The 27893-nt window shown below is 46.4% G+C and overlaps 2 protein-coding genes across 4 annotated transcripts in view; one reads left to right on the forward strand and one right to left on the reverse strand.

Annotated features, from left to right (window-relative positions):
* Positions 1 to 20391, reverse strand: part of LOC132826927 (1-phosphatidylinositol 4,5-bisphosphate phosphodiesterase zeta-1-like) — a 146114-nt gene extending 125723 nt beyond the window's left edge. Inside the window, exon 1 of the mRNA XM_060843229.1 lies at positions 20305 to 20391. The gene's annotated coding sequence lies outside the window, so the exon portion shown is untranslated. The remainder of the gene's footprint in view (positions 1 to 20304) is intronic.
* Positions 20392 to 20441: 50 nt separating this feature from the next.
* The window catches only part of plekha5 (pleckstrin homology domain containing, family A member 5), a 341912-nt gene continuing 334460 nt past the window's right edge, over positions 20442 to 27893 (forward strand). For 2 of the 3 annotated variants that reach the window (XM_060842969.1, XM_060842970.1), the window contains exons 1-3: positions 20444 to 20683; positions 20777 to 20853; positions 24154 to 24211. In XM_060842969.1, the coding sequence (XP_060698952.1) occupies positions 20598 to 20683; positions 20777 to 20853; positions 24154 to 24211 (221 nt within the window). In that variant the 5' untranslated portion in view covers positions 20444 to 20597. Of the gene's footprint in view, positions 20684 to 20776; positions 20854 to 24153; positions 24212 to 27893 lie in introns of all 3 variants that reach the window. The other variant, XM_060842972.1, reaches the window with a different exon arrangement.

Here is a 27893-nt window from a genome sequence, read left to right on the forward strand (position 1 = left end):
ATGGATAGGGTGAATAAGCAAGGACTTTTCCCAGGATGTGGGAGTCCAAAACTAGAGGGTATAGTTTTAAGATAAGATAGGAAAGATTTAAAAGGGACGTAAGGGCAATGTTTGGAACCAGAGGGGGCTGCATGTATGAAATGAGCTGCCTGAGGAAGTGTTAGAGGCTGGCTTTTAAAATCCATCTGGATGGGTACATAAATAGGAAGAGTTTGGAGGGATATGGGCCAAATGCTGGCAAATGAGACTAGATTTATTTAGGACACCTGATCAGCATGAACTAGTTGCACGAAGGGTCTGTATCCATGCTGTACATCTCTATGATTCTAATCGCCTCGGTTACATAACCCTCAATGCTTTTCTCCAACAAAAACCTAACAATTTTGATATGTTCTATTGACATAGAATTAAGAGCTGCCAGTCTCTGCAATTAATAGCATTGTGAGTCTTCTCATTTTTCTTTTCTTTATCACAGTGACCATGCTGATTGCTTGTGCAATTTTTTCTTTAACCACAATCCCCAGCTATTCACCAAATTCCGACAATAGTTAACACCTGACAATAGCTCCTTAAAAGTACCAGGATGAAAGGTGATAAAACCATGCTGCTGATGTCATAGTGAGACAGCAACATCACAAGGCAGATTATTCCCAACCTTTAGTCCAAACAGAATTTCATAAAGGTCTTGCTCAAATAAGCTAAATAGCCTGTCTTGAATAATCTATGCCTCAGCTATGACATTTTTATTCATTCCTGGAAAGTGCATTCTACTCAATTTCTAGACAAGCATATCAGAAAACGTAGGCCATTGCTTTTTTTTTTCTGTCAATTTACTGAGCACAAATGTGTCACCTTACCCTTCAGGGAGCTGGCACTTGTGCTACCTTTGCACCTGCTTTGACAGCATATATGCAGTGACTCACTTAAGCGCGGATCCTGTCTCTATGCTACCAGTGAAAGTATGCTCAGGTACTTTACCTGAACTGGTGGGTACAAGCACTTTATGAATCACTTTTGAACTAAGACTTGTACATTTTTGAAACAGGCTAAATGCTGCCCCTGAAATCTTAAACTGAACTTTAAAAATACAAATTAAATGGTTAGTATCAATTGGGTATGGCTCAGATATTCCTTGGATGGAGAGGTCACTTGCAAACAATGTATTTGTGTGGCATTTTGCTGATTTCTATTCTCTGAACATTGATGTTCTAAGGCTATCACATCATCTGGTTCTTGCCTTCTTAGCAATTTGCTTCAATGTGCTGTTAATTTTTTCTTGGACTTCTTGAGTTTTGGATTTTTTCTTTCATGGCACGTGGATATAGCTGCCAGGGTAAACATTTGTCATCCATCCTCAGTTGCTATTGAACTAAATGGCTTATGAATCCATTTCAACCATAATGCTTTGGGTCAGGAGTCACGGGTAGGCCAGGCCAGGCAACAAAAGCAGATTTCCATGCCTAAAAGACATTGGGATCTAATGCGCTTTTACAATAATCAACAGTAGTTTCATGACACAATTACTGAGATTAGCTTTTTTACAAGAGATTAATTCATAGTAAATTCTTCCATTTTATAACCTTGCAAAAGATGAATTATATGGTTTCCTGCAGAATGTTTGTGTTTTGGTTTTGTTGGCTCATCAGCATATTTCAACTGATTTTTATACATTTCTGATACATTTGCATGTTGTCTGTGACCTTTTATCATCCTAAATTTTTAGGTCTTTTTTTAACCAAAGCAAGAGAGAAACTCATTACATTACATCATGGTAGCTGATGAGTTGGAGCATCACTTAGGTTGCATCAGTCTTTATGGCTAATGCAAATCAAGTTCACAGTAAGTACTGTTCATAATGCTGTCTGAGTTAATTTACCATGTAGGAAATCAATATTTATTTGCTGCATCTTTCATAACTGATCCTTCAGCTCTCTAATCAGTAGTGACATTAGGTTGGCTTTGATTAAATGCACATTACCTCCATCAATTTGACTAGAACAAACAATTAGGCCATGTTTAGTGGTATTTTTGTACCTCTGAATGATCTATTTTTCTTCCTCAAAAGTCAGCATTTACTTTAAGCATTTCTAAGACAGTATAAAAAATCCATTATTTTTGATATTATTTTCTACAAGCAGAATAAAATGGTTCAGTTTTTAATTAATAACTATTTCAGTGAATTTAGAAGTTCTGAGTTGCCTGCAAATCATTAGTGGATTTAATTGACAAATAATTAAGAGAACCCAGCTATATTTTCTCAGTAAAGACATTTCTATGAATGTTTGCTTTGAAAGTAATGATCTATGGGCTACAGTATAACACAAGAATCACAAGAATTTTAGGGTCAAAAAAGTTGTGGAAGTGGAGCACTTAAACGGTGAAATGACGTGACTGAGAGGGAAAGTTCGAACATAACAGCATAAGGCATAGGAGCAAAAATTAGGCCATTCAGCCCATCGAGTTTGCTCCACCACTTAAGCATGGCTAATAAGTTTTTCATCCCCATTCTCCCACTTTCTCCCCATAACCCTTGATCCCCTTAATACTCAAGAACGTATCTATCTCAGTCTCAAATATACTCAATGACCTGGCCTCCACTGCCTTCTGTGGCAATGAATTCCACAGATTCACCGCTCTGGCTGAAGAATTTTCTCCTTACCTCCATTCTAAAAGTTTTTCCCTTTACTCTTAAGGTTGTGCCCTAGTGATTTCTGAAAGTTCACCACTAAATCTTCCACTATCTCTTCAGCTAATTCCCTTAGAACACGAGAACTATCTAGTCCAAGTGATTTATCCACCTTCAGGCCACCCAGTTTTTCTAGCACTTTCTACTTGATGATGGTCATCATACTCAGCTCTGCCCACTCACTCTCTTGAATTTTTGGGATATTATTCATGTCTTCTACCGTGAAGACTGATGTGAAGTAATTATTCAGTTCCTCAGCTATTTCCTTGTTCCCCACTACTAACTCTCTAGTACCATTTTCCAGTGGCTGAATGTCCACTTTTGCCCTTTACATATCTAAAGAAACTCTTTCAGTCTTCCTTTATATTATTGGCTAGCTTACCGTCACATTTAATCTTCTTGCTCCTTATTTTTTTGTTGCCCTCTGTTGGTCTTTGTAAACTTTCCAATTCTCTGGTTTTCCACTGTGTGTCAGTTTTGCTTTCTGTTTTGCTTTAATGATACCCCTCACTTCCCTGGTCAACCATTGTTACCTCATCCTCCCTGTATCATGCTTCTTTTTCCCCAGGATGAATTTTTGCTGTGTGTCCTGAATTACCCTCAGAAACTCCTGCCATTACTGTTCCACTTTGGTCCTGGTAGGCTCCTCTCCCAGTCAATTCTACCCAGCTCCTCCCTTATGCCTCTGTAGTTGCCTTTATTCAGCCGTAATACCATTATCTCTGATTCTATCTTCTCCCTCTCAAAATGCAGAGTAAATTCAATCATGTATGATCACTGCCTGCTATTGGTTTCTTCACCTGAAGCTCCCTTATCAAGTTCCCCTCATTGCACAACACTAAATCCAGGATTGCCTGTTCCATAGTGAGCTCTACCACAAGCTGCTCCAAAAAGCTATCTCGTAGACATTCCACAAATTCCTTTTCTTGCAATCCACTACCATCCTGATTTTCCCTGTCCACCTGCATATTGAAATCCCATGATCACTGTAACTTTGCCTTTCCTACACATCCTGGTGTATCTTGTGCCCCAGCTCCCGAGTACTGCTTGGAGCCCTGTACATAACTCCAACTATGATCTTTTCGCCTTTGCAGTTCCTCAAATCTACCCACACAGATTCTACACCATTTGACCCTACTTTGTTTCTTCCTATTGATTTAATTTAATTTCTTACTAATAAGGCAATGCCATCCCCTCTGACCGCCTGCCTATCTTTTCGATAGGATGTGCAACTTTGAATATTTAGCTCCCAATTCTGATCCCTTTGTGCCACACATCATACTTGTCACAAGCTCATTTACCTTATCTCCTCATACAGTGTGCATTCAGTTATAACACCTTCAGTCCTGTGTTAACTATCCCTCTTCTCATTGTCATTTGTTTGCCCAGTGTGCTTGAAGTTTGATTGCTAACCATTTCCACACACTCTCTCCAATTTGTGTCTGTGCTGAAGACTTTAATAACCTCTCCTGAATTCTGCACTCTTACCTCCTCCTTTACTTTCTTTGCCCAATAACTGAGCCCTCCCCCGCTTATTTAGTTTAAAGCCCTTATACGAGTTTAGATTAGATTACTAACAGTGTGGAAACAGTTGCTAGGACTCTGGTCCCAGCACAATTCATATGAAGAGTGTTTCTTCTCCCCTGTACTGGTACCAATGTCGCATGAATTCAAACCCATTTCTCCCACACCAATTTTTGAGCCATGCATTTGTCTGCTTAATCTTATTGGCCCTGTACCAATTAGCTCATAGCTCATTTAGTAATCCAGAGGTTATTACCTTTTTGGTTGTGCTTTTTAACTTAGCTCCTAGCTGTTCATTCTCCCTTAGCAGAATCTCTGCCTCATTTTATCTATGTTATTGGTACCTATTGGTATCTTTACCCTCCCACTCCAAGTTCCTCTGCAGCTCAGATGAGGTATTTAGAACCCGAGCACCAGGCAGGCAACACAACCTTCGGGACTCTCGGTCCTGGTCACAGAGAAATGTGTCTATGCATCTAACTATACTATCCCCAATTATAACATTTTTCTTCTCTCCCCCAACTTGAATGGCTCCTTCCACCATGGTTCTGTGGTCAGTCGGCTCATCCTCCCTGCAGTCCCCATTCTCGTCCACACAGGGAGCGAAAATCTTGAACCTGTTGGACAAGGTCAGGGGCTGATCCTCCTGCATCCCTCTACCTGCCTCACTTACAGCCTCATCCTCCTGTCCCCTACCACTGGTTGAACTCCAGTTAATTTGTCTAAAGGATGTGACTGTCTCCAAAAACTCAGCATCCAGGTAACTCTCTCACTCCCTGATGTGTCACAACGTTTTAAGCTCAAACTCCAGCTCATCGACTCTGAGCCGGAGTTCTTCCAGCAACCAAAATTTACCACAGACATGGTCACTGGGAACCAAATGGTGTCCATCAGCTCCTACATCATGCTGAAACAACACATCACCTGATCCCCTATCCTTATTTTACTTAATTAATTTTAAATTTGTTTTCTTCAAAGGAGAGGTTTTTGAGGGTGAGGACCAGTTCAGCCAATCATATGCCCATATATTTAGCTGAGGCGTCAGCAGAGCCCAAATGACTGCGCGGGCCCCCTGTTCTTCTTTAGGCAGGCAGATGTTGCACGGTGGTCTTTCCCTACGTCCCTCAGCACGTAGTCCTGGACCTTGGAATGTGCCAGTCTGCAACACTCAGTCAGGGTCAACTCCTTCGGTTGGAAGATCAACAGGTTTCGGACCGCCCAGAGAGTGTCCTTCACCGAATTGATGATCCTCCAGACACAGTTGATGTTTGTCTCGGTGTGCGTCCCGGGGAACAGGCCATAGAGCATGGAGTCCCGCGTCACGGCGCTGCTTGGGATGAATCTCGACAAACACCACTGCATTCCTCTCCAGATTTCTTCTGCGTGGGCACATTCCAGAAGAAGGTGTGTGACAGTCTCGTCCCCACCGCATCCGCTTCGAGGGGAGCGTGCGGTGCGGCTGAGAGTCCGGGTATGCATAAAGGATCTCACAGGCAGAGCCCTTCTCACCACCAGCCAAGCCATGTCTTGGTGCTTCTTGGAAAGTTCTGGCGATGAGGCATTCTGCCAAATGGCTTTGACAGTCTGCTCAGGGAACTGCTCGACAGGATCCACCCTCTCCTTTTCCCAAAGGGTCTCAAGGACACTACGTGCTGACCACTTCCTGATGGACTTGTGGTCAAAGGTGTTTTTCTTCATAAACTTCTCCACGAAGGACAGGTGGTATGGAACGGTCCAACTACTTGGAGCGTTCCGCGGCAGCGAGGCCAGGCCCATCCTTCCCAACACTGGGGACAGATAGAACCTCAGTACGTAGTGACACTTGGTGTTTGTGTACTGGGGATCCACGCACAGCTTGATGCAGCCACACACAAAGGTGACCATCAGGGTGAGGGTGGCATTGGGTGTGTTTTTTCCCCCGTTTTCCAGATCTTTGTACAGCGAGTCCTTTTGGACCCGGTCCATCTTTGACCTCCATATAAACTGGAAGATGGCCCGGTTGACTGCAGCGGCACAGGTCTGGGAATAGGCCAGACCTGTGCCACATATAATAGCAATGACAGTGCCTCACACCTGATGACCAGGTTTTTTCCTGCGATGGAGAGCGACCGTAGCTTCCATCTGCCCAGTTTCTGTCTGGTTGAGTTGGTCAATGTTGTGGCAGCAGTTGGAGATGAAGAGCTTCACAAACCTGACTTTAAGCACTCCTTGATACCAAGCCCACAACAATCCACTCTTCATTGCAGGTGACTGCTTCCAGACTGTAATGTATGTGCCAAAGTGATGCTTCTCCCTCTCCAGGGCATTATAAGTTATAGGAAATTAAATGAGACAGATAAGAGACACATGTTTCAGATCCTCTAGTATAGTAGAACAAGACAGTGTTGCTTAAAACAAACAGGATATGCAGGAATATATAGTTGAGGTTAAAATCAGATCAGCCATGATCTTATCGAATGGCAGATCACTCTTGAAGGGCTGAGTGGCCTATTTGTGTTTCATTTTTGTTTGTTTGTATGAAATTTTACAGCACTTCTTTCTTGGCAAGATATTCACAAAGGAGAAGACTCATTCAAAAGTTAAACTATGTGACAGGAGAGTGCACGCCTTTGATTCTGAATGGATTATGCCATGCTGTTTAATACTTTTGGGACATTTTTACAATGTGAAAGGTGGCTGCGTGAATACAAGATTTTTCTTTTCATTCCTTCATGAATGTTGTGAAAAATGCAAAGGTGCACAACTCAGACCTCAAAGAAAGTTGCCCACGAAGATCCAATGATCTCTCTGGTGCAAACTTTGCTTTTCCAATGACAGTATAAATCAAGTGCAAAGTTTGGGGGATTTTCAGACATCAAGCAGCAATAATGTCAGCAATTAGACTAAACAGCCAATCACATTTACATAATCAGAGATGGCAGACAATGAGTTTAAATTTTCAGATAACAAACTTAAATAATCATGAAATATGGGTGATTAATAAAGCAAAACTGTTCTAACAATTTTGTTTTTCATCATTTCAAAAGTGCTTTTCTCATAATGGAGAAAACTGATTTTACACAAAGGTAATTTAGTCTTCCAAGCACAATGAGGGTACAGAACAGTATTTACAAAACAGATATACTGTGAAAATTAATTAATGAATTAATTAATTCAACGACTTTTAATGTTTTGAAACAAAGAGTAACAATAGATAATTAGGGCACTTGAGGCACAGTGATAGTGTCCCGATCTCTCAACCAGCCGACACAGGTTCAATCTCTACATGTTCCAGAAATATGCAATAACATCTCTGAACTGTTGATTAGATTTAACAAAAATCAGGTGGAAATTTTCAGGAGTTTATAATTGCTTAGAAATTGCTCTCTGGGCTAACTTCAACTGTGCACCTTCTGCAGAGTATAGCAAGAGACTGACAGCAACTTCTGAATTTTGACATTATTCTCTGCATGCATGGACTCCAGAGGTTGCTGTCAGTTTCAGCAGAATAACGATGACAAATACAGGCAGTTTTGTCCTCATTAACTCTTAACCCTTCAAAATTCGAGCCATTGACATGGGTTTCCTCATCTTAAAAACATTTACTCATGTAGGAACAGAGGAACATAGAACAAGAGTAGAACATTTAGACTGTTGAGCCTGTTCTGCCATTTCATACGATCATAGATGTTTGAACACTTCAATGTCTTTTACCCACATTGTCTATAAAACTGTTTCTGTCACTGGTAATTAAAATCTATCAACCTCGACTTTAAATATACACAAAGACATAGATTTCTTTGTCCTCTTGGGCAAAGAAATCCAGAATTCAGAACGCTTTGAATGAAAAAAAATTCTTCTCCTTTCGGTCCTTAATGGCATCCCCTTTATTTTTAAATTGTGCCTCCTGGTTCTACACTTCCCAACCCTTGAAAACATCTTGATTGTATCTGTCTTGTCTGTTCCTCTAAGTAATTGTAAGTTTTTGTAAGATTACCTCTGATTCTTCAAACTTCTAAAGAAACAGGCCCTGTTTCCCCAATTTGCTCTTCATAGGACAATTTTGCCATCTTGGGAACAAGTCTAGTGATCAATTGTTGTATTGTCTCCACAGACTGCACATAGTACTCCAGGTTTTGTCTAACCAAGTTTCTATATAATTGTTACAACAAGACTCCACTGCTCTTGTACTCAGAGCTTCAAGAAGGGAGAAAAGTTTGTTTGCAGAAATGATAAGATGAGAGTCCATGCTGTTTGACACAGGAATGATCCTCCTTAAGTGGTTGAGCAACTCCTCCCACTATCACAGTTCATTTTCTCCCCATTGAGAGACACCACAGACATGATCTTCTCCAACTGACAAATGCAAGAATGGTGAAATTAACAACATTAATCATTGTAAAAATGACTATTTTTGATACCACAAAAGCATTTGACAGCCATGCAAGTTAATGCAGTGCACTCCTCTGAAATTTGTCAACATCCTTTTTCTACTCCTTTAAGTGATGTAAACTGTGATTTTTATGAATGAAAACCTTATCTCAGTGAAAACTGGGATTAACAAGGCTATGTCAGTGCACTAACTTTTTTTTTCCCATTTTGTTCATATGATATTGCATGTCATGTCCATACTAGTGGACATGATCTACAGAACATATGAGAAACTATTCAACCTGTGCCATATACAAACCAAAATGAAAACTCCAAAACTCCAACCTCGGTCATAGAATTTCACTATATAGATGATATTTGTGTGTATGTATGTATATGTACTTTCTCTGATGCTAAGCTCCAAGTCATTGTTGACTCCTTCTGTGAAGCATATCAAAAAATGACCTTTTAACTTCTTGCCTGAAAAACTAAGAATTTTTTCCAACCAACCACTCCAGCAAAACTCTTCTCATCATTTAAGATCAACAATGAGCTGCTTGAAAATATAGACCATTTTCTGTATCTTGGAACCTCCTCTCAATAAAGGTAGACATGGATGAGAAAATTCATCATTACCTCCAATGTGTCAGCTTAGCCTTTGGACAATGCAGGAAGAGAATACTTGATGACAAGGGTGTACAGAAGACACGGTTTATCAGGTGCAGCATCCTCATGCTCCTATTTGCTGCACAAACTTGGACGATGGATTTAATTGCTAGAGAAGTAGTGCCAGCAATGCCTTTGCAGAGCTTCTGACTCCAGTAGAATGTCCTCCTCAAGCCAACTAATCACTCAAAACCAACTCCACTTAGTGGGAAATGCTGTTTGCATGTCTGATGCCAGACTCACAAAACAAGTGCTCTACTTGGAACTTGGCCACAGTAGGAGGTGCCAAAGGAGGATAGCAGAAACACTTCAGGGACATATTCAAACCATCTTCACAAACATAACTGCTGAATCATAGCAGATTCTGCTTTGTGATTAACTGAGATAGAGATGGCATGTTTGGTGAGGCACCTACAACATTGATAGACTTTGACAAGAGCATGTAGGGGCAAGGTTGAGGCATCAGAGGGAATGCGAGAATAACTCATCTGCTCAAAGCTTCAAGAACCATATGCAGCAGAGACTGCAGATTGCACCTTGGACTTAGCAACCATCCTCAAACCTATCTAACAGATTGAAAGTAAGTCACCTCAATCCAGAGAGATCAAGCAAAAGGCATAGCCTCCACAAGATAATTCTGAGTCAACAGATGTATATTCTGTAGATCAATCACATTTAATAACAAATAGAATAACCTATTTTAGGGAGCTTAACACATGATAATCTCCCAGGCTTTTTCACATTGAAAATCATTTTGTTGAACTGTTTGACTATAGTATGCTGTAGTAGCCTTCCTAATGAATACTGTTCTTGAGCTTCATGTTTGGAAGTCTCTTTGCTTGCCATATTTACCTGCAGAAACCTCAAACAAGTTCTTACCTATGCTTTATAATTTAAAATGTTGCATATTAAAACACTTTGAACAGGCATTGAAAATTGAAATTTATTCTGGAAATCAGGTGACTACGTACATTTCTAGTGAAAACAGAAGTAGCATTCAAAAGCGACTTTGATTATTATCTTACCACAAATCAATACAAACAGGCAACGAAAATGAACAAAAACGGAACCATTGATAAAACAAAAACAGACACTTACATGGAGATATGCTAGGTTCAGAAGTCTATAATATATCATCTACAGAGCAAAGTACTATTTAGTTAAGCAAATTTTAGAATTCATAACGTTCTGCAAAAAGTACCAATTGACTCTACAGTGTGGAAATTGTTATTTTAGTCATTTTTAAACAGATGTTGTTCCTGTGTGATGCAAAAAACACTAAACTGATTCTTGGCATAATTAAGTAGCAAATCTAAGTGATTGGAGGAAATTGTTTTTCACTTGCTCTTTGAAATGATCACAGGTGTTAGTATTCTTGTTCTCTCACACTGCAGTGTTTAGCTATGGCTTATGCACAATGGTTAAAATCAAGCTACTAAACATGAATCATGAATGAGGACACAGGCTGATTACAGAACAGAAATAAACCATTTGGCTTGTTGAGCTCAAGCCAGATCTGTGAAAGACCAGTTTAGCTTGCCCTATTCTCCAATCTTTCAGTAGCCTACAAACCTTCTTTTCCAGCATAGAAAGGTTAAATGAGAAACAAAATTGAAACAAATTGTTAACTCATTGAAATGAATGACAACTTGTTTGAATGTTGTATCTTAACCCTGCTGAGCAGATCAATTACTTTGGATGTACTGTTACAGAAGGGTTGGAAAAGTAACTATTCAAAAAGGTTGCTGGTATACTGATGTAGATATTCAAAAGCAAACATGTGTATCTTATTTTTGTATCTGTGTGTGAGGCTGCCCTTTAATCATCCTTATATACAACTCTGAATATTAGCGAGTTTTGAGAAGATTTATAGCTCAGGTTGAGGTTCTGGATGTATATTTGCTTGCTGAGCTGGAAGGTTCATTTTCAGACATTTCATCACCATACTAGGTAACATCATCAGTGTGCCTCTGGTGACCCACTTTCTATTTACAGGTTAAGGTTTCCTTGGGTCGGTGACATCATTTCCCATGCTTCAAGGAATTCTCGTGCATATATCTGTTTGGCTTATCCTTGGATGGATGTCTTGTTCCAGTCAAAGTGGTATCCTTCCTCATCTGTATGTAAGGATACTAGTAAGATGTTTGTCTTTTTGTGGCTAGTTGATGTTCACGTATCTTGGTGGCTAGCTTTCTGCCTGTTTGTCCAATGTAGTGTTTGTTATAGTTCTTGCAAGATATTTTGTAAATGACATTAGCTTTGCTTGTTGTCTCTGTAGAGTCTTTCAAGTTCAAACAAACTGCTCTGCCAACCATCCAACCCAAACTTTGGGTTCTCTACGTGGATGACCTCTTTGTCATCACTAAACAACACAAATTACAGGAAACCTTCAAGACCATCAATAACATCCTTATTGGCATAAAATTCACTAAAGAGGAGGAAAACAATAACAAACTGCCATTCTGAGATGTCACAGTGGAGCAAACAGCCAATAGCAAACTTCAAACCAACGTCCACAGGAAAATAACACATACAGACCAAATACTGAACTACAGGAGCAATCATCCCAACTCCCACAAATGAAGCTGCATTAGAACATTATTTCACACACTGCATTCTTTTTACCACCACCAAATCATCAACGTTACTTTTTCCTCTACCCCCAAATCACCATGTTTTTAATTGTTTGACCAATTAATCAGCACATTGTTACTTATAATTGGTTCATCAATGAAATGAATGATGCACATTTTTAAAAATATGATTCTTAACACATTTGGGTACTTTAGCTCACACTACATTCTTGCTGAATGCATGCCAAATGCACTGGAAACGCATGCACTCGTCATTCAACCCTGTTGCTGTTTGCAAATTGCTTATTATCAGCCTTGTTTTATGTTATACAGGATGTTCCAACTGGATACATTTTAACTCTAAATAGCATATGTCAATTAATTTATAAACATCCTGCATTGTTAAAAATCACTCAACACCAGGTTACAGTTCAACAGATTTATTTGGAAGCACAAGCTTTCGGATCGCTACTCCTCTAAAAGCTTGCACTTCCAAATAAACCTGTTGGACTATAACCTAGTGTTGTGATTTTTAACTTTGTCCACCCTAGACTAACACTGGCACCTCCACATCATCATGCATTGATCTTTTCTGTACTTGTTTATTTGAAAATAATCTTCTTCGAATGAAGGCAAGCACTCAGTCACCAATTTTAATAAAGGACTTGCAGTTATGTTGAGACTTGTCACTTCCTCATAGCATTTCACAAATAATTAAGTATTTTTGATATACAGTTCCTATTGGTGGAAAGGCAAATACAGCAACCAATTTTGTGCACAACAAAACAGCAATACTGGCGGCTTGAATGCTAGACCAGAAACCTCATGGAAGTGGGATGAACAGTGACCATTATGAGATGAGTAAAAACATTAATTATTTCTCGTTGATGGTAGCCACCAATGGTACTTTTAAGAACTTCTAGTTTGACTTCTGAGCGATTGAAGAAACTGACCATAGCATGTAGACACATGATGTGATCATTCCTAGTCTAATTTAGGAAAAGGATCAATGTGTGTTAAGTACCTGATTTGCAAATGCAATGAGCCAAATGACAATTTCAAGCATACGTGTGGATGGCTACTTAAGGACCTAATCCAATGCAGCTGGTATCACACTTCCACCATGAATTGGACTCTTGGCTGCCATCTTACACTTCTAAAATTAGTTCAGCATAATCATATTCTTTGATAGTCAAACATATTTCATTTATGGGTGCACTTAAATGTAAGTTTGTCTAATCTCAATCCAATTCCTGGTAGGTCTACAACATCTACCTATCCTCAAACAAGACTGCATTAGCCACGGACACTACTATTTGAGCAGTAATGCATTTGATGTTGTCTTGTTGATATATATTTGGAAATAGAACTTTAAATTCTAGGATACAGGAAAGATTATGATTGTGTCTTTATCTGGGTAGATCCACCTTAGAAAGAATTTTAGGTTTAGAGATTATGTTCACTGAAATGTGGACTTTTATGTTACGGGCGGCACGGTGGCACAGTGGTTAGCACTGCTGCCTCACAGCGCCAGGGACCTGGGTTCAATTCCCGCCTCAGGCGACTGACTGTGTGGAGTTTGCACGTTCTCCCCATGTCTGCGTGGGTTTCCTCCGGGTGCTCCGGTTTCCTCCCACAGTCCAAAGATGTGCGGGTCAGGTGAATTGGCCATGCTAAATTGCCCATAGTGTTAGGTAAGGGGTATATGTAGGGGTAGGGGTATGGGTGGGTTGCGCTTCGGCGGGTCGGTGTGGACTTGTTGGGCCGAAGGGCCTGTTTCCACACTGTAAGTAATCTAATCTAAAGTGAAGTAAAGGTATAGAGTCAGAGTCCTACAGCATGGAGACAGGCCCTTTGGCCCAAACTTGTCCATCCCAATCAAAATGTCTGTTCATGCTAAACCCATTTTCCTGCACTTGGCCCATATCCTTCTAATCCTTTTGACCTTGTGGGTATTTAATTTTCAGTCTCAAGAAACTAGAGTAATTTTTGATCAGGTGTTCCGCTGACATATTATTGAATTCAGTCCTGTACAGAGTTGAATAGTTAACTCTGATTTCCTCCTTTCTGCCCCTCCCTTCTGTTACAGACAGACCCCAGGTGAGGATCCCCGAGTTATTATGGTTCTAGACAGGATATCTAAATTGTTAAGCTTCTAGGTCAGGAGAAATGAAGTAGCTCCCCTTCCTTATTCACCTTCCTCATCCATAGTTGATTGCAGCAAAGGTAATTTATACAGGATACCTTATCAATCAGACCAAATGAATTTACGTTTAAAAGGAGCCTGGTTAACCAGGTTTTCTTGGATTAAGAAATAATTTTGTTATTTAGTAAATGGGAGAATAAATAATAATGGACACATATACACAGATTAGAAATGAGAAGCAATTCCAAAAAAAAAGTTTCCAAAAACAGGTTAGTCTATGAATCATTTGAGAAGTCTATATAATAGAACATTCTTGCCATTATAGATGATATTACTGGTAGTGGTAATGGTGATACTTGAACAATCAATTTTGAAATTCTTTTGTCCTGGTTCCTTTGGACAGGCTTACAGGCTATCTGGTTTCTAACACTCTGAGTGAGAGAACATTGAGCCACGTTATCTGCAACACATAGGTCACTAGTGCATGCTTCATCAACTGTCCTTTACAGTATCCTTGTGTTCAAGTAAAAAGTGAGGTCTGCAGATGCTGGAGATCAGAGCTGAAAATGTGCGGCTGGTTAAAGCACAGCAGGTCAGGCAGCATCCAAGGAACAGGAAATTCGACGTTTTGGGCCAGAGCCCTTCATCAGGAATGAGGAGAGGGTGCCAGGCAGGCTAAGATAAAAGGTAGGGAGGAGGGATTTGGGGGAGGGGCGATGGAGATGTGGAAGGAGGTCAAGGTGAGGGTGATAGGCCGGAGTGGGGGTGGGGGCAGAGAGGTCAGGAGAAAGATTGCAGGTTAGGAGGGCGGTGCTGAGTTCAAGGGAATCGACTGAGACAAGGTGGGGGGAGGGGAAATGAGGAAACTGGAGAAATCTGAGTTCATCCCTTGTGGTTGGAGGGTTCCCAGGCGGAAGATGAGGCGCTCTTCCTCCAACCGTCGTGTTGTTATGTTCTGGCGATGGAGGAGTCCAAGGACCTGCATGTCCTCGGTGGAGTAGGAGGGAGAGTTAAAGTGTTGAGCCACGGGTGGTTGGGTTGATTGGTCTGGGCGTCCCAGAGGTGTTCCCTGAAGCGTTCCGCAAGTAGGCGGCCCGTCTCTCCAATATAGAGGAGGCCACATCGGGTGCAGCGGATGCAATAGATGATGTGTGTGGAGGTGCAGGTGAATTTGTGGCGGATATGGAAGGATCCCTTGGGCCTTGGAGAGAAGTAAGGGAGGAGGTGTGGGCGCAAGTTTTGCATTTCCTGCGGTTGCAGGGGAAGATGCCAGGAGTGGAGGTTGGGTTGGTGGGGGGTGTGGACCTGACGAGGGAGTCACGAAGGGAGTGGTCTTTGCGGAACGCTGATAGGGGAGGGAGGGAAATATATCCCTACTGGTGGGGTCCGTTTGGAGTTGGCGGAAATGACGGCGGACGATACGCTGTATACGGAGGTTGGTGGGGTAGTAGGTGAGAACCAGTGGGGTTCTGTCTTGGTGGCGGTTGGAGGGGCGGGGCTCAAGGGCGGAGGAGCGGGAGGTGGAGGGCATCGTCGATCACGTCTGAGGGGAATCTGCGGTCCTTGAAGAAGGAGGCCATCTGGGCTGTACGGTATTGGAACTGGTCCTCCTGGGACCAACCAACCCAACCACCCCGTGGCTCAACACTTTAACTCTCCCTCCCACTCCACCGAGGACATGCAGGTCCTTTGACTCCTCCATCGTCAGAACATAACAACACGACGGTTGGAGGAAGAGTGCCTCATCTTCCACCTGGGAACCCTCCAACCACAAGGGATGAACTCAGATTTCTCCAGTTTCCTCATTTCCCCTCCCCCCACCTTGTCTCAGTCGATTCCCTTGAACTCAGCACCGCCCTCCTAACCTGCAATCTTCTTCCTGACCTCTCCGCCCCCACCCCACTCCGGCCTATCACCCTCACCTTGACCTCCTTCCACCTATCACATCTCCATCGCCCCTCCCCCAAGTCCCTCCTCCCTACCTTTTATCTTAGCCTGCCTGGCACCCTCTCCTCATTCCTGATGAAGGGCTCTGGCCCAAAACGTCGAATTTCCTGTTCCTTGGATGCTGCCTGACCTGCTGTGCTTTAACCAGCAACACATTTTCAGCTCCTTGTGTTCAAACCCAGTGAGCGCACATGAGCATCTCAATTCACTAGCCTACTTTCCTCCAAGAAAAACACGTGGATTGGTGTTAAATTGGCTATTAATCTAATTCTTGTGCATTCATGAAGGGGGAATCACAAACCATGATTCTCTCCCAGAATGTGGACTTTTCGCCCATCATGTCCTTAGCTGAGATAACTTCCAGGAGATTACAGTTCAGTTGGTACCTTTTTCTTCAGATATGATGTTTCAGGAACTCTCTCTCTCTCTCTCTCTCCCCCCCGAATTTATGTCTGCAGTTATTTGCTTGGCTACAGAAGTTCTCTCTTAAAAAGTGTGTTAGAATTAAACCTTCACTGTGTCTGCAGGTGATCCAGAGTTATGATCCATGGTCATAGCACTCCCTAATCTACAGGAGTAAAAGTATATTATTTGACTGTGTGGACTGCTTTGATCGGTTTAGAGGTCATGACTGTTGGGAGTTTATTTGAAGGTTGGTGCTTGTTGCATCCAGAGGCACATAGACATAGGTGCAGGACAGCCAATATGGTCATGGATCTAGTGATGATTGGTGGTGCTTTGAGGGACAAAAAAACACATGTATTCTGAGGATTCTCCTACATCAGTTATCCTGGCTGGAGAGATTGTTTCAATAAGGCATGGAATGGAATTAATGGAAAAGTATAGCAAGGAAAGGGTAGCATGGGAACAGTTGATGAGATGATAGAATTAAATGTCTCAGATGGTAAGGACAATCATTTGAATAATTAGGATTCGAATGAAGATTCACTAGAATTTTAATGAGATGTTGTAGAAATAATTGTCAGGTGAACTGAAAGAAACATCCGTGTTGATGCTGTAGACAAAGAAAATGATAACTGACTATATCCTCCAAAATGTCTACACAATCCAATTCTAATGGGCATGTCACCACACAAACTTAGACTCAAGAAAGGAATAGCTCTAATGTTCAGATCAAACTTGATTCTTAAACAAATACTGTCAAAGCTCAAGACTGACAACTATCAAGCTGTTTTATTTGGTGATAGATATTGAAATTATAACAGGTAGATTGTAAACCTGTCTTTTCTACTTTGGAGAAAACACTTTGCAATATTCTTTCATGTTCTATGACTAAACAAATTACTAGATCAGACTCTTCATAAATTATATTTACATGTCTACATCTGTTTCTTGCACATGAACCGCTGATCACTACCTGTATTTAAAGGGGAACAGAATTGGAGAATAGGGAAGTTATGCTAAACTTGTATTTTGTTACAAACTATAAAAAGGATACTGGGGAACTGGAGAGTGCAGAGAAGTTTTACATGGAAGATACCAGGCAGGAAAGGATTGTTATGTTGAGATTCCTACCTCTTGAGAAATAAATGTTGAAGGATGACCAAATTGAAGTCTGTAGATTGATTAACTTTTTTTGATTGAGTGGATTCAGAGAGAATCTTCCGTCTTTTAGGGAAAAGCTTAACTAGTGGCCATCAATAATATAATCACCAAGAAATCCAATAGGAATTCATAATAAACTTCTTTGCGAAATGAGTAGGGAAAACATGGAATTCAGATCACAAAGTGTAGATTAAATGAAAAATATGCATTTATTTAAGGAGAAAGGAGACAAGCAGATGGAGGGTTAGGAAATAGAGATTTACAATAATAGATTTCATTGGGAACACATTTGGGGGAATGCTCAAGTACAGCATAAACACTTGTTTGAACTCATTGGGTCAATTAATCTTAAGTCAGTACCATAAATCCTGTGCAATACCATAAAGCTTTAAGTTTTTTTCTCAGATACAGAAATTTTGATCCTATTCAAGTTATTAGTTGTGGAAATCGTATATGTAAAGAAATGCCATTGCAGCAAAGATGATAATTTGACCGCAAATGGTAATAATATGATTAACTTGCTAGTTTTCCATGACAGCACTGCTTGCATACTTCACAACATATTGGGAAACCCTGGCACAACAATAATGTCGTTCGCTCGAAGTTTCATCCTGAGTGCGCTACTCTTTTGTAAATGGTTATTTGCACATTTCTCCTGTGCCTGTTTGTTGTAAAACGCATTGGGTGCAGTGCAGGATGTACCTATTCAAATGTGTTACCAACCAGTGAATTGTCCTTGGCTGTCTCAGATGTTGCAGACTGACCAGTGGATCCCTCCAAAGATGCGTGTGGCATCTACAAAGGCATCATCATGTTTGTCAACAGGTTACGTCCCCTCTGATAGAGTTGGAAAGAAATGGATGATATTGCAATACATGCAAAGAAAGGGTGGGGAAAAGAGAAATCTCATTACCTCGGGGCAAATTAACCCATATTACTTAATGTATTTGATACTTAGAATCACAGGAGATGGCGTTAACTTTACATATCAGCAATTGGTTAACCTGCAAGTTAGTGCTAGTCAGGGAAGTATGGACTTGTTCACAGTAGGTGACATGTTAAAAAAACAAGTGTTTACTTAGCCAAACACAGTTGTTTTGCCCATAACAAGCATTATTGACCACAATTCATTTTATTTTACACTATCTTTAGTAAAGCTGTTGTCAAGTTCCTTCAGTAACTGATATCTCCTGAAAATACGTTGCGGACCTTGTTGCTTTCGTTCTCTTTTTTTGTACTTACTTTATTGCTCCCTACAGGCCAGTCAGGGAACAGCAAGTGCAACAAATATGTCAGTTACAGTATAGCAATCTGTCTGGGCTGTATTTTGCTGCAGGTTTCTTATGAAAATGGACTGGTTTCTGCCTTGTTCTGAAGAATTCTGTAGTGCACTGGGCTTATTGTGAATTTAGAAACTTGCACCTACCTCATCCTACCTGGTCCATGGAGAATGACACAATCATTCGAGATTGTGCACAATAGTAGGTACCTGCTGGTCATTTTGCTGCAGGGATTCCCCTTCTGTATGCAGTATGGGGATGCTTTATCTACGTGCCCTCCCAAAATAGATATGAATAATCCATTACAGGAAATCCCTAAAACAGTCGCATTCATAATAGGCAGATTACCGACACAAAGTGCTTCTCAATAAAGTCATGTCTGAGTTTCCTAAAATAAGTGTCCATCCCTAAAACTTGGTGATCATAGGCTGTAGCTTCCTGCAGTGTGTCTCCATACCTGAAGCTGGGTGTGTATGGGCTGGAGTCACCTACATGTAATGTTCCTATGTATGGGCTGGTTTTAGCTATAGGGAGTATTCCACCCTGAAAATGTGTATTTATGGACTGGAGTTGCTTTTGAGGGAACACGACTTGCTAAAGTTGGATGTAGATGGCCTGGTGTTTCCAACAGGAATTCTTCCTCTCCCAAGTTGAGATTGCATGACCTAAAGTTACTTATAATGAGTGTTCTTGAGTGTAGGCTGGTGTTAAAGAAAATCACTACAATTGATTATGGATAGGGTGGCATTACCTATTCGGAGTGTCTCTCCGTACTGTTGTACAGCTGGCTTGGTATAACCTCCAGAGAATGTCCAACCCTACAGTTGGGTGTAGATTTGCTGGTGTTACTGGTGTCACTCCCTTCATTGGGTGTGGATGGGCCGGTATTATCTGTAGAGAGTGTCCCTCCTTACAGTTCAGTGTAGATAGGCTGTTGTTATCTATAGAGAATTTCCCTCCCTAGAGTGGGTGTGGAAAGGCTGGCACTACATACATGGGATATACTTCTCTACGGTTGAGCATTAATGAGCTATTGATACATGAAGGGACTGTTCCTGCTTGAGTTGCCCATTGTGTCCCTCACTACAGTTGGCTGTGGACGGGCTGGTATTACCTTTAGGAAATGTCCTCACTGGTGTTAACTATAGGGAGTGTCCCCACTAGAGTTACCATTAGGGACCGTCCCCGGTGTTACCTGTAGCGTTACTCTCTACAATCGCCTGTGGATGGGCTGGCGTTACCTGTAGTCAATGGCCCCGCTGGTGTTACCTGTGTGCAGTGTCCTTGCCAGCATTACCTATAAGGAGTGTCTCTACCATCTTTACCTGTAGGGAGTGTCCCTGTCAGCCTTACCTGTAGGGAGTGTTCCTACTGGTGTTACCTGTATACAGTGTCCCTGTCAGCTTTGCCTGTAGGGAGTGTTCCTACTGGTGTTACCTGTATACAGTGTCCCTGTCAGCTTTGCCTGTAGGGAGTGTTCCTACTGGTGTTACCTGTATACAGTGTCCCTGTCAGCTTTGCCTGTAGGGAGTGTTCCTACTGGTGTTACCTGTATGCCGTCTTTACCTACAGGGTATATCCTTGCTGCTGTCACCTGTGGGCAGTGACGCTCCCTGCCCTTGGCTGTGCGTTATGTCCGAGGGGTCGATGAGTGCCGGTGACTCGTCAGCGCGAGCGGGCCGGTGTCCTCGCGCCGCCCACTCCCTCCCTCGCGCGCGCGGCCGCGGCTACCTGTGAGGGAGAGGGGCGCGTGCGATGACGGTTGGAGGCGGTGCGCGTGCCCGCGGGCAAGGGGGCGGGGCTGATCCAATGCTGCGTCGGGAGCGCGCAGGGATCACCCCCACTCCCCGCTCTCAGACATGGCGGATTACAGGTCCGAGTGGCTCCGACTGCCTGGCTCCTGGTCGCATGGGGTTACACGGGACGGACGGGTCTTCTTCATCGAGTGAGTATCGGAGGCGGCTGGGCTGAGGCGGATACGGAAAGCTAACATTTGAATTTATAAATACACTGACCGTGTCCTCTCTCTCAAACACAGTGAAGAAGCGCAGAGAACAACCTGGTTACATCCAGCGACCGGCGAGGCCGTCATCAGCGGACACCGCAAAACACCAGGTGGGGATCGGGGGACAGGCAACATTCACCTCGCCCCCCCCCCCCCCCCCCCCCAAAACCTCACCCTCCGACTCCAGGCTGGGGAAGGAGAGGCCACTACACCCGCCCCCCTCCATTCCCAACTTTACTCCCGTCTTCACACCGCCCCTCACCCCCTCACCCCAACCCCCTCACCCCACTTCCTCACCCCCACACCCCCTCACCCCCGCTCCCCAACTCCCTCCCCCCACTCCCTAACCCCTCCACCCCCCACTCCCTCACCCCCCCACTCCCTCCCCCAACCCCACCACTCCCCCTCCACCCCACCACTCCCCCTCCCCCCCCACCCTCTCCCCCCACCCTCTCCCCCCCCACCCTCTCCCCCCACCCCCGCCCTCTCCCCCCCCCCCCCCCCCCCCCCCCCCCCCCCCCCCCCCCCCCCCCCCCCCCCCCCCCCCCCCCCCCCCCCCCCCCCCCCCCCCCCCCCCCCCCCCCCCCCCCCCCCCCCCCCCCCCCCCCCCCCCCCCCCCCCCCCCCCCCCCCCCCCCCCCCCCCCCCCCCCCCCCCCCCCCCCCCCCCCCCCCCCCCCCCCCCCCCCCCCCCCCCCCCCCCCCCCCCCCCACCCGCACCCCCCCCCCCCCCCCCCCCCCCCCCCCCCCCCCCCCCCCCCCCCCCCCCCCCCCCCCCCCCCCCCCCCCCCCCCCCCCCCCCCCCCCCCCGCCCCCCCCCCCCCCCCCGCCCCCGCCCCCCCCCCCCCCCCCCCCCCCCCCCCCCCCCCCCCCCCGCCCCCCCCCCCCCCCCCCCCCCCCCCCCCCCCCCCCCCCCCCCCCCCCCCCCCCCCCCCCCCCCCCCCCCCCCCCCCCCCCCCCCCCCCCCCCCCCCCCCCCCCCCGCCCCCCCCCCCCCCCCCCGCCCCCCCCCCCCCCCCCCGCCCCCCCCCCCCCCCCCCCCCCCCCCCCCCCGCCCGCCCCCCCCCCCCCCCCCGCCCCCCCCCCCGCCCCCCCCCCCCGCCCCCCCCCCCCGCCCCCCCCCCCCGCCCCCCCCCCCCGCCCCCCCCCGCCGCCCCCCCCCCCCGCCCCCCCCCCCCGCCCCCCCCCCCCGCCCCCCCCCCCCCCCCCCGCCCCCCCCCCCCCCCCCGCCCCCCCCCCCCCCCCCCCCCCCCCCCCCCCCCCCCCCCCCCCCCCCCCCCCCCCCCCCGCCCCCCCCCCCCGCCCCCCCCCCCCGCCCCCCCCCCCCCGCCCCCCCCCCCCCCCCCCCCCCCCGCCCCCCCCCCCCCCCCCCCCCCCCCCCCCCCCCCCCCCCCCGCCCCCCCCCCCCCCCCCCCCCCCCCCCCCCCCCCCCCCCCCCCCCCCCCCCCCCCCCCCCCCCCCCCCCCCCCCCCCCCCCCCCCCCCCCCCCCCCCCCCCCCCCCCCCCCCCCCCCCCCCCCCCCCCCCCCCCCCGCCCCCCCCCCCCCCCCCCCCCCCCCCGCCCCCCCCCCCCCCCCCCGCCCCCCCCCCCCCCCCCCCGCCCCCCCCCCCCCCCCCCCCCCCCCCCCCCCCCCCCCCCCCCCCCCCCCCCCCCCCCCCCCCCCCCCCCCCCCCCCCCCCCCCCCCCCCCCCCCCCCGCCCCCCCCCCCCCCCCCCCCCCCCCCCCCCCCCCCCCCCCCCCCCCCCCCCCCCCCCCCCCCCCCCCCCCCGCCCCCCCCCCCCCCCCCGCCCCCCCCCCCCCCCCCCCCCCCCCCCCGACCCGCCCCCCCCCCCCCCCCCCGCCCCCCCCCCCCCCCCCGCCCCCCCCCCCCCCCCCCCCCCCCGCCCCCCCCCCCCCCCCCCGCCCCCCCCCCCCCCCCCCCCCCCCCCCCCCCCCCCCCCCCCCCCCCCCCCCCCCCCCCCCCCCCCCCCCCCCCCCCCCCCCCCCCCCCCCCCCCCCCCCCCCCCCCCCCCCCCCCCCCCCCCCCCCCCCCCCCCCCCCCCCCCCCCCCCCCCCCCCCCCCCCCCCCCCCCCCCCCCCCCCCCCCCCCCCCCCCCCCCCCCCCCCCCCCCCCCCCCCCCCCCCCCCCCCCCCCCCCCCCCCCCGCCCCCCCCCCCCCCCCCCCCCCCCCCCCCCCCCCCCCCCCCCCCCCCCCCCCCCCCCCCCCCCCCCCCCCCCCCCCCCCCCCCCCCCCCCCCCCCCCCCCCCCCCCCCCCCCCCCCCCCCCCCCCCCCCCCCCCCCCCCCCCCCCCCCCCCCCCCCCCCCCCCCCCCCCCCCCCCCCCCCCCCCCCCCCCCCCCCCCCCCCCCCCCCCCCCCCCCCCCCCCCCCCCCCCCCCCCCCCCCCCCCCCCCCCCCCCCCCCCCCCCCCCCCCCCCACCCCCCCCCCCCCCCACCCCCCCCCCCCCCCCACCCCCCCCCCCCCCCCCCCCACCCCCCCCCCCCCCCCCCCCACCCCCCCCCCCCCCCCCCCCCCCCCCCCCCCCCCCCCCCCCACCCCCCCCCCCCCCCCCCCCACCCCCCCCCCCCCCCCCCCCCCCCCCCCCCCCCCCCCCCCACCCCCCCCCCCCCCCACCCCCCCCCCCCCCACCCCCCCCCCCCCCACCCCCCCTCTCTCCTCCCCCACCCCCCCTCTCTCCTCCCCCACCCCCCCCTCTCCTCCCCCACCCCCCCCTCTCCTCTCCCACCCCATCCTCTCCCCCTCTCTCCTCTCCCACCCCCCCCCTCTCCTCCCCCACCCCCCCTCTCTCCTCCCATCTCCATCACCACTCCCAATCCCTATCACTGATTCCCATCTCCCCCACCTCCCTATCCCTTTCAACCATTCCCATCACCACCACCTGATCCCAGTCTACAATCCCTACATCTTCACCACAACCCTGCACTGAGTCCCATCCCGAACTGTCCCATCCACACATCCCGCTCCACCCTCCCACATGCCCTGACCCCCATCTGCATATCCCTCTCTCCACTCCTTCAATCCCTAATCCTCCCCCACTCCAATCCTTATCTCACATCCCTCTCCCCACCAGTATATCCCGACCCTCACATTCACCCCACATCTCTCCCATGCCCCCATCTATCCATTGGTCTGTCTTCAAGATCCGTCCCCACCCTTGGACAGCACATCTCCACCCCACTTCCAACTGATTTCCCCCTCTCCCTCTCCCACCCCCACCCCCACCCCCGATATATTTGTTAACCTCCTCTCCAATCTGTGTCTCAACCACATCCCCACATGTTTCTCTTTCCTTAATCCCATCATCTCGAGCGCTTAATTGCCAAAGGGCATAGATTGGGGAGAGGCCAGACATTCTGGAAATGTTCATTGCTTGATTGTCTTAATTTTTCGCCTTTTGTTTCACCTCATGGCAGACCTACCAACCGGTTGGGAAGAAGGATACACCTTCGAAGGGGCTCGATACTACATTAAGTAAGTAATTCAAGAAGATAATAGGTTCATGATCTGTTGACTGTGCGAGTGGCTTTATGCATTCTCTGATAACTCAGTCCTTCTTGTACATCTGTGTTCTTTCCAGTTGGATACATGTTTGTGCCTTTTTAAAGATGACATACTTTGTAAAAAGTTGTAAAACACAGATTGTGTGTTTTCTGTGAGGTGGGCGTGTCACATCAGTTTGATTTCAACATCGGTTCCAACAATGCTTTCATTCAAAACTGACGCTAAAACGTCAGATGAAATTTAAACTTGCAGGCAGTCGTTATTCTCATCAAGGTTTCTGGTAGCTTGTTTACTGGCAGAAACGTGCCAGATTTAGTCATTCTAATTCCATTGTACAAGAACGAACAAACTTTTCCCCCATAATTTTGTTTGCCTCATTTTAATGAGATCAATGTTATTACAATCATTCATGCAAGGATGATATTTTTGTTGCGGGGGAGAGGGGGGGGAAGAGAAAGAAAGCTAGCGTCATCCTTTTTAGATATCGACCTGTAATTTGCGAACTGTAAACACTGGCTGCTGATTCTGTGCTTCTAGTCAAGTGACAGTTTGTTTATTTCCCTGCATTATCAAGAAAAATAAAAAGAAGTTGAGAATTATTTGACGGTTTTAAATCAAACTGAGTATGTGCTTAATAGAAATAATTACTTTAATATTGCTCCACAACTACGTTTGTCGCATATGTGTGTTGATTGGCTTTTTATTAGGTGTGTTATGTTAGAAGGTAGTAAAATACTCTACCTTGTGGTATAAGTGTGATATGCGATGGAAACCTTTTCTGCTGATAATTCTGTAAATAGATCTTAACAACACAAGCAGTTTTGCTTTAATACTTATGAAGCAGGATTCTTGAGGGAAAGCAATGTGCCTGCCATTATTATTGATTTCCCATCTTGTTAAGTTTAGTTTTGTAGATTATTCAGATTACGATCTTACTGAAAATTTGCACGGTGCATTTAATTTTATTTTGTTCTGTTGCTTTAGAGAGCTAAGTGTGCACTCAAATTATATCCAACTGTAATTTGCTATATGCTTGAGATTGATAGTTATCAACTGTGTGGTTTTAACTCATTTTATTTTTGACTCTTCTCAATCAATTATTCCAATAATCATGCTGCAGTCAATCCACTTTCTGCTATGCCTCAGATATCTCGATGATAAACACTTGCAAAAGAAAGTAGACGTTTTGAAATGTAAATGTGAAGTGGAGGGCAGCAGAAAAAGGGCTAATTTTGGTATAATGTAAATGAATACTGGAGGTCTGGAAAAAACAAAAACCCTGGAGAAGCTCAGCAGGTCTGGCAGCATCTGTGGAGAGGAAATCAGTTAATATTTTGAGTTTAGTGATGCTTTTTAATTGATGTCAGTGTGGCTACAGGCAAGCTTTAATGGATGAGTATGAGCGGTTCCATGACCGCAATTAGAATTGGCTACCATCAGAGGCACAGATTTTGGGTAAATCTGTCAATTGATGAAGCATGTCTATTTAGATATTCAGTACAGAAGTGAAGCATAACTTAACCTAAGGATGATACTACATACCTCGTATAGTCTGATTTCTTTGGAGTCAGTGTGCCTCTTTTAGTTGGAGGAGTTAACAAAGCAGTGTTTGATTTGACTTGTTAACGATTTGTAATATAGTAGAACTCTGACGATAAATAGTGAAATAACAGCACAGAGGCCAATATCCCATCACCAAGTCACCTTTATTTGCAGGTGGAAAGTCCTTAATACTGATTCAGTTCCCTCAGAGCCAGATGTCAGAGTCAACAGGATGTTTGACACTCCTGTTGTCTGTCAGGTATGGCTCCCTGTTTGGACTAGATTAACAGCCTAATCAGAGAACTCGTATTCTATGATGACCATCTGACCTTATTACAGTCACTACGAATAGTATTCAGAATAAAGCTATGTTTGAAGGCAAAAAACCTGTGCATTTCAGCTTTGTAGACATTTTTGACATTTTAATTTCCAATCCATTGTTCTAAATCATCTTCCTATCAACATATACTATGAATAGTATTTGGGTTCCACATAATAAAAAAAAAGGGGTTCAGATGCCAAATTCAAATAATGCTATTTTACAAAGATTAAATGTTAGTGTAGTTTAATTCTTTTCGAAGTAGTATATCTTTTTCTTAAGAGGGATAGGGACTGCATTGAGTTTCAATTTGAGAGATTGAGATAATATAGCATTGAGAGCATGAAATGTGAATATGCTCATCAAGAAATAGATCAGTGATTTTTGTGACTTAATTTATGTCATAGCACTGCTGTTCAGGTTGGGATAGCCATTGCTGGAAACTTTGTAAAATAATTGTTGCAAAATAAAATAAATTTCCCAGTTTGGATGAATGCTTCCATACTTATTAATTTTCTCTGCATGTCAGAAGCATGCGAGTTTAAATGAAAGAAATGAGACCCTTAGGTTTAATTTGACATCAAAAACCAGTGTTTCATCCTGAGTGGGTGTTCGATAAGCTAAGGTAGCAAAGACTGAAGGAATGGAGATTGCAGTGAACAACATCACTGTGATGGAGTTATGTAGAAGATGTAGGTTGTGTATGTTGGAGAAATGTAGGAGAATTTTAGTGAACCGAGTTCTTGATTCAGGAAGGCCAGAAGAACGTATTGATAATGGTGTTCGAGATTGTGAAGGCTTCCAGCAAACACATCAAAAAGGTGTTGCTTGATCTATGAGTCTTACAGAGCAGAATTTAGAACTACCGAGAAGCTTTTTAAAATGTTAAGTGGTATGTGAATATTCTTTTGAAGAGCATTAAAATGTCACAACAGAATTTGGTTGCTTTCAATTTTCTTATACTTACGGTTGCGGCATATTGCTGTTGAATTTTGTGGATTTAAGGTACTATTAAAAATAGTAAACATCACAGTATGAAACAAATGATCATTTCTAGATTGTTGAGAGCATAGTGATGTTTTTTTTTATATCTAATTGACATGAATTTTGTAAAGGGACTTAAGGCAAGACTGTCCGTGGTCAGTGTAATAGTGTAAATTGGACAATAACTCCTGGAAAACCAACGTTGCTCAAAAAAAGAAATCATGTCAATCTGTTGCTCCCATAAATTCTTATCTCTGTTAGATACAACAGAAAAGTTGAGACTGGTATGTTTAGGTGCAAGTGAATTTTAATTACAGGCAATCATAAGTATTGGCGAATAAAGTGTTGCCCTGATAATTCAGGATGCAGAAGATTGGTGGGCAGCATTATTGTCTATGTAATATAAGTCTGTCCCCAGATGGTAAACTCAGATTTTCCTGATAATGTTTTCTGGGTAGCTATTCAGATAAGTCAGTTAGAAATTCTGACATTGACACCTCCAACTTTGAATTGAAGAGTTTGCTGCCTGGGTTGCAGGCAAGTTGCCTGTGAATTCCTAGACAATTCCACAGGGATCAGGTATTGGGACTTTTCCGGTGTTCCGACTGGATCTTGGGTTGCACGCCTGCTCTCTGATGGTCTGGAGATTAGACAACGTAGGTTTTTATCTCTGTGAGGATTCTCCAACCTCCAAAGAAACTTACTTTTTCTTGCTTTGCCTTGCTTGTAGATGCCACAGGTCCCTATAGAGGGCGACATGCTGACTCTCATGCCAGATTAAAGCAAATATTTTCTCTTAAAAACTCC

Source organism: Hemiscyllium ocellatum, chromosome 23, assembly GCF_020745735.1.
Source record: "Hemiscyllium ocellatum isolate sHemOce1 chromosome 23, sHemOce1.pat.X.cur, whole genome shotgun sequence".
NCBI classification, from domain to species: Eukaryota; Metazoa; Chordata; class Chondrichthyes; order Orectolobiformes; family Hemiscylliidae; genus Hemiscyllium; species Hemiscyllium ocellatum.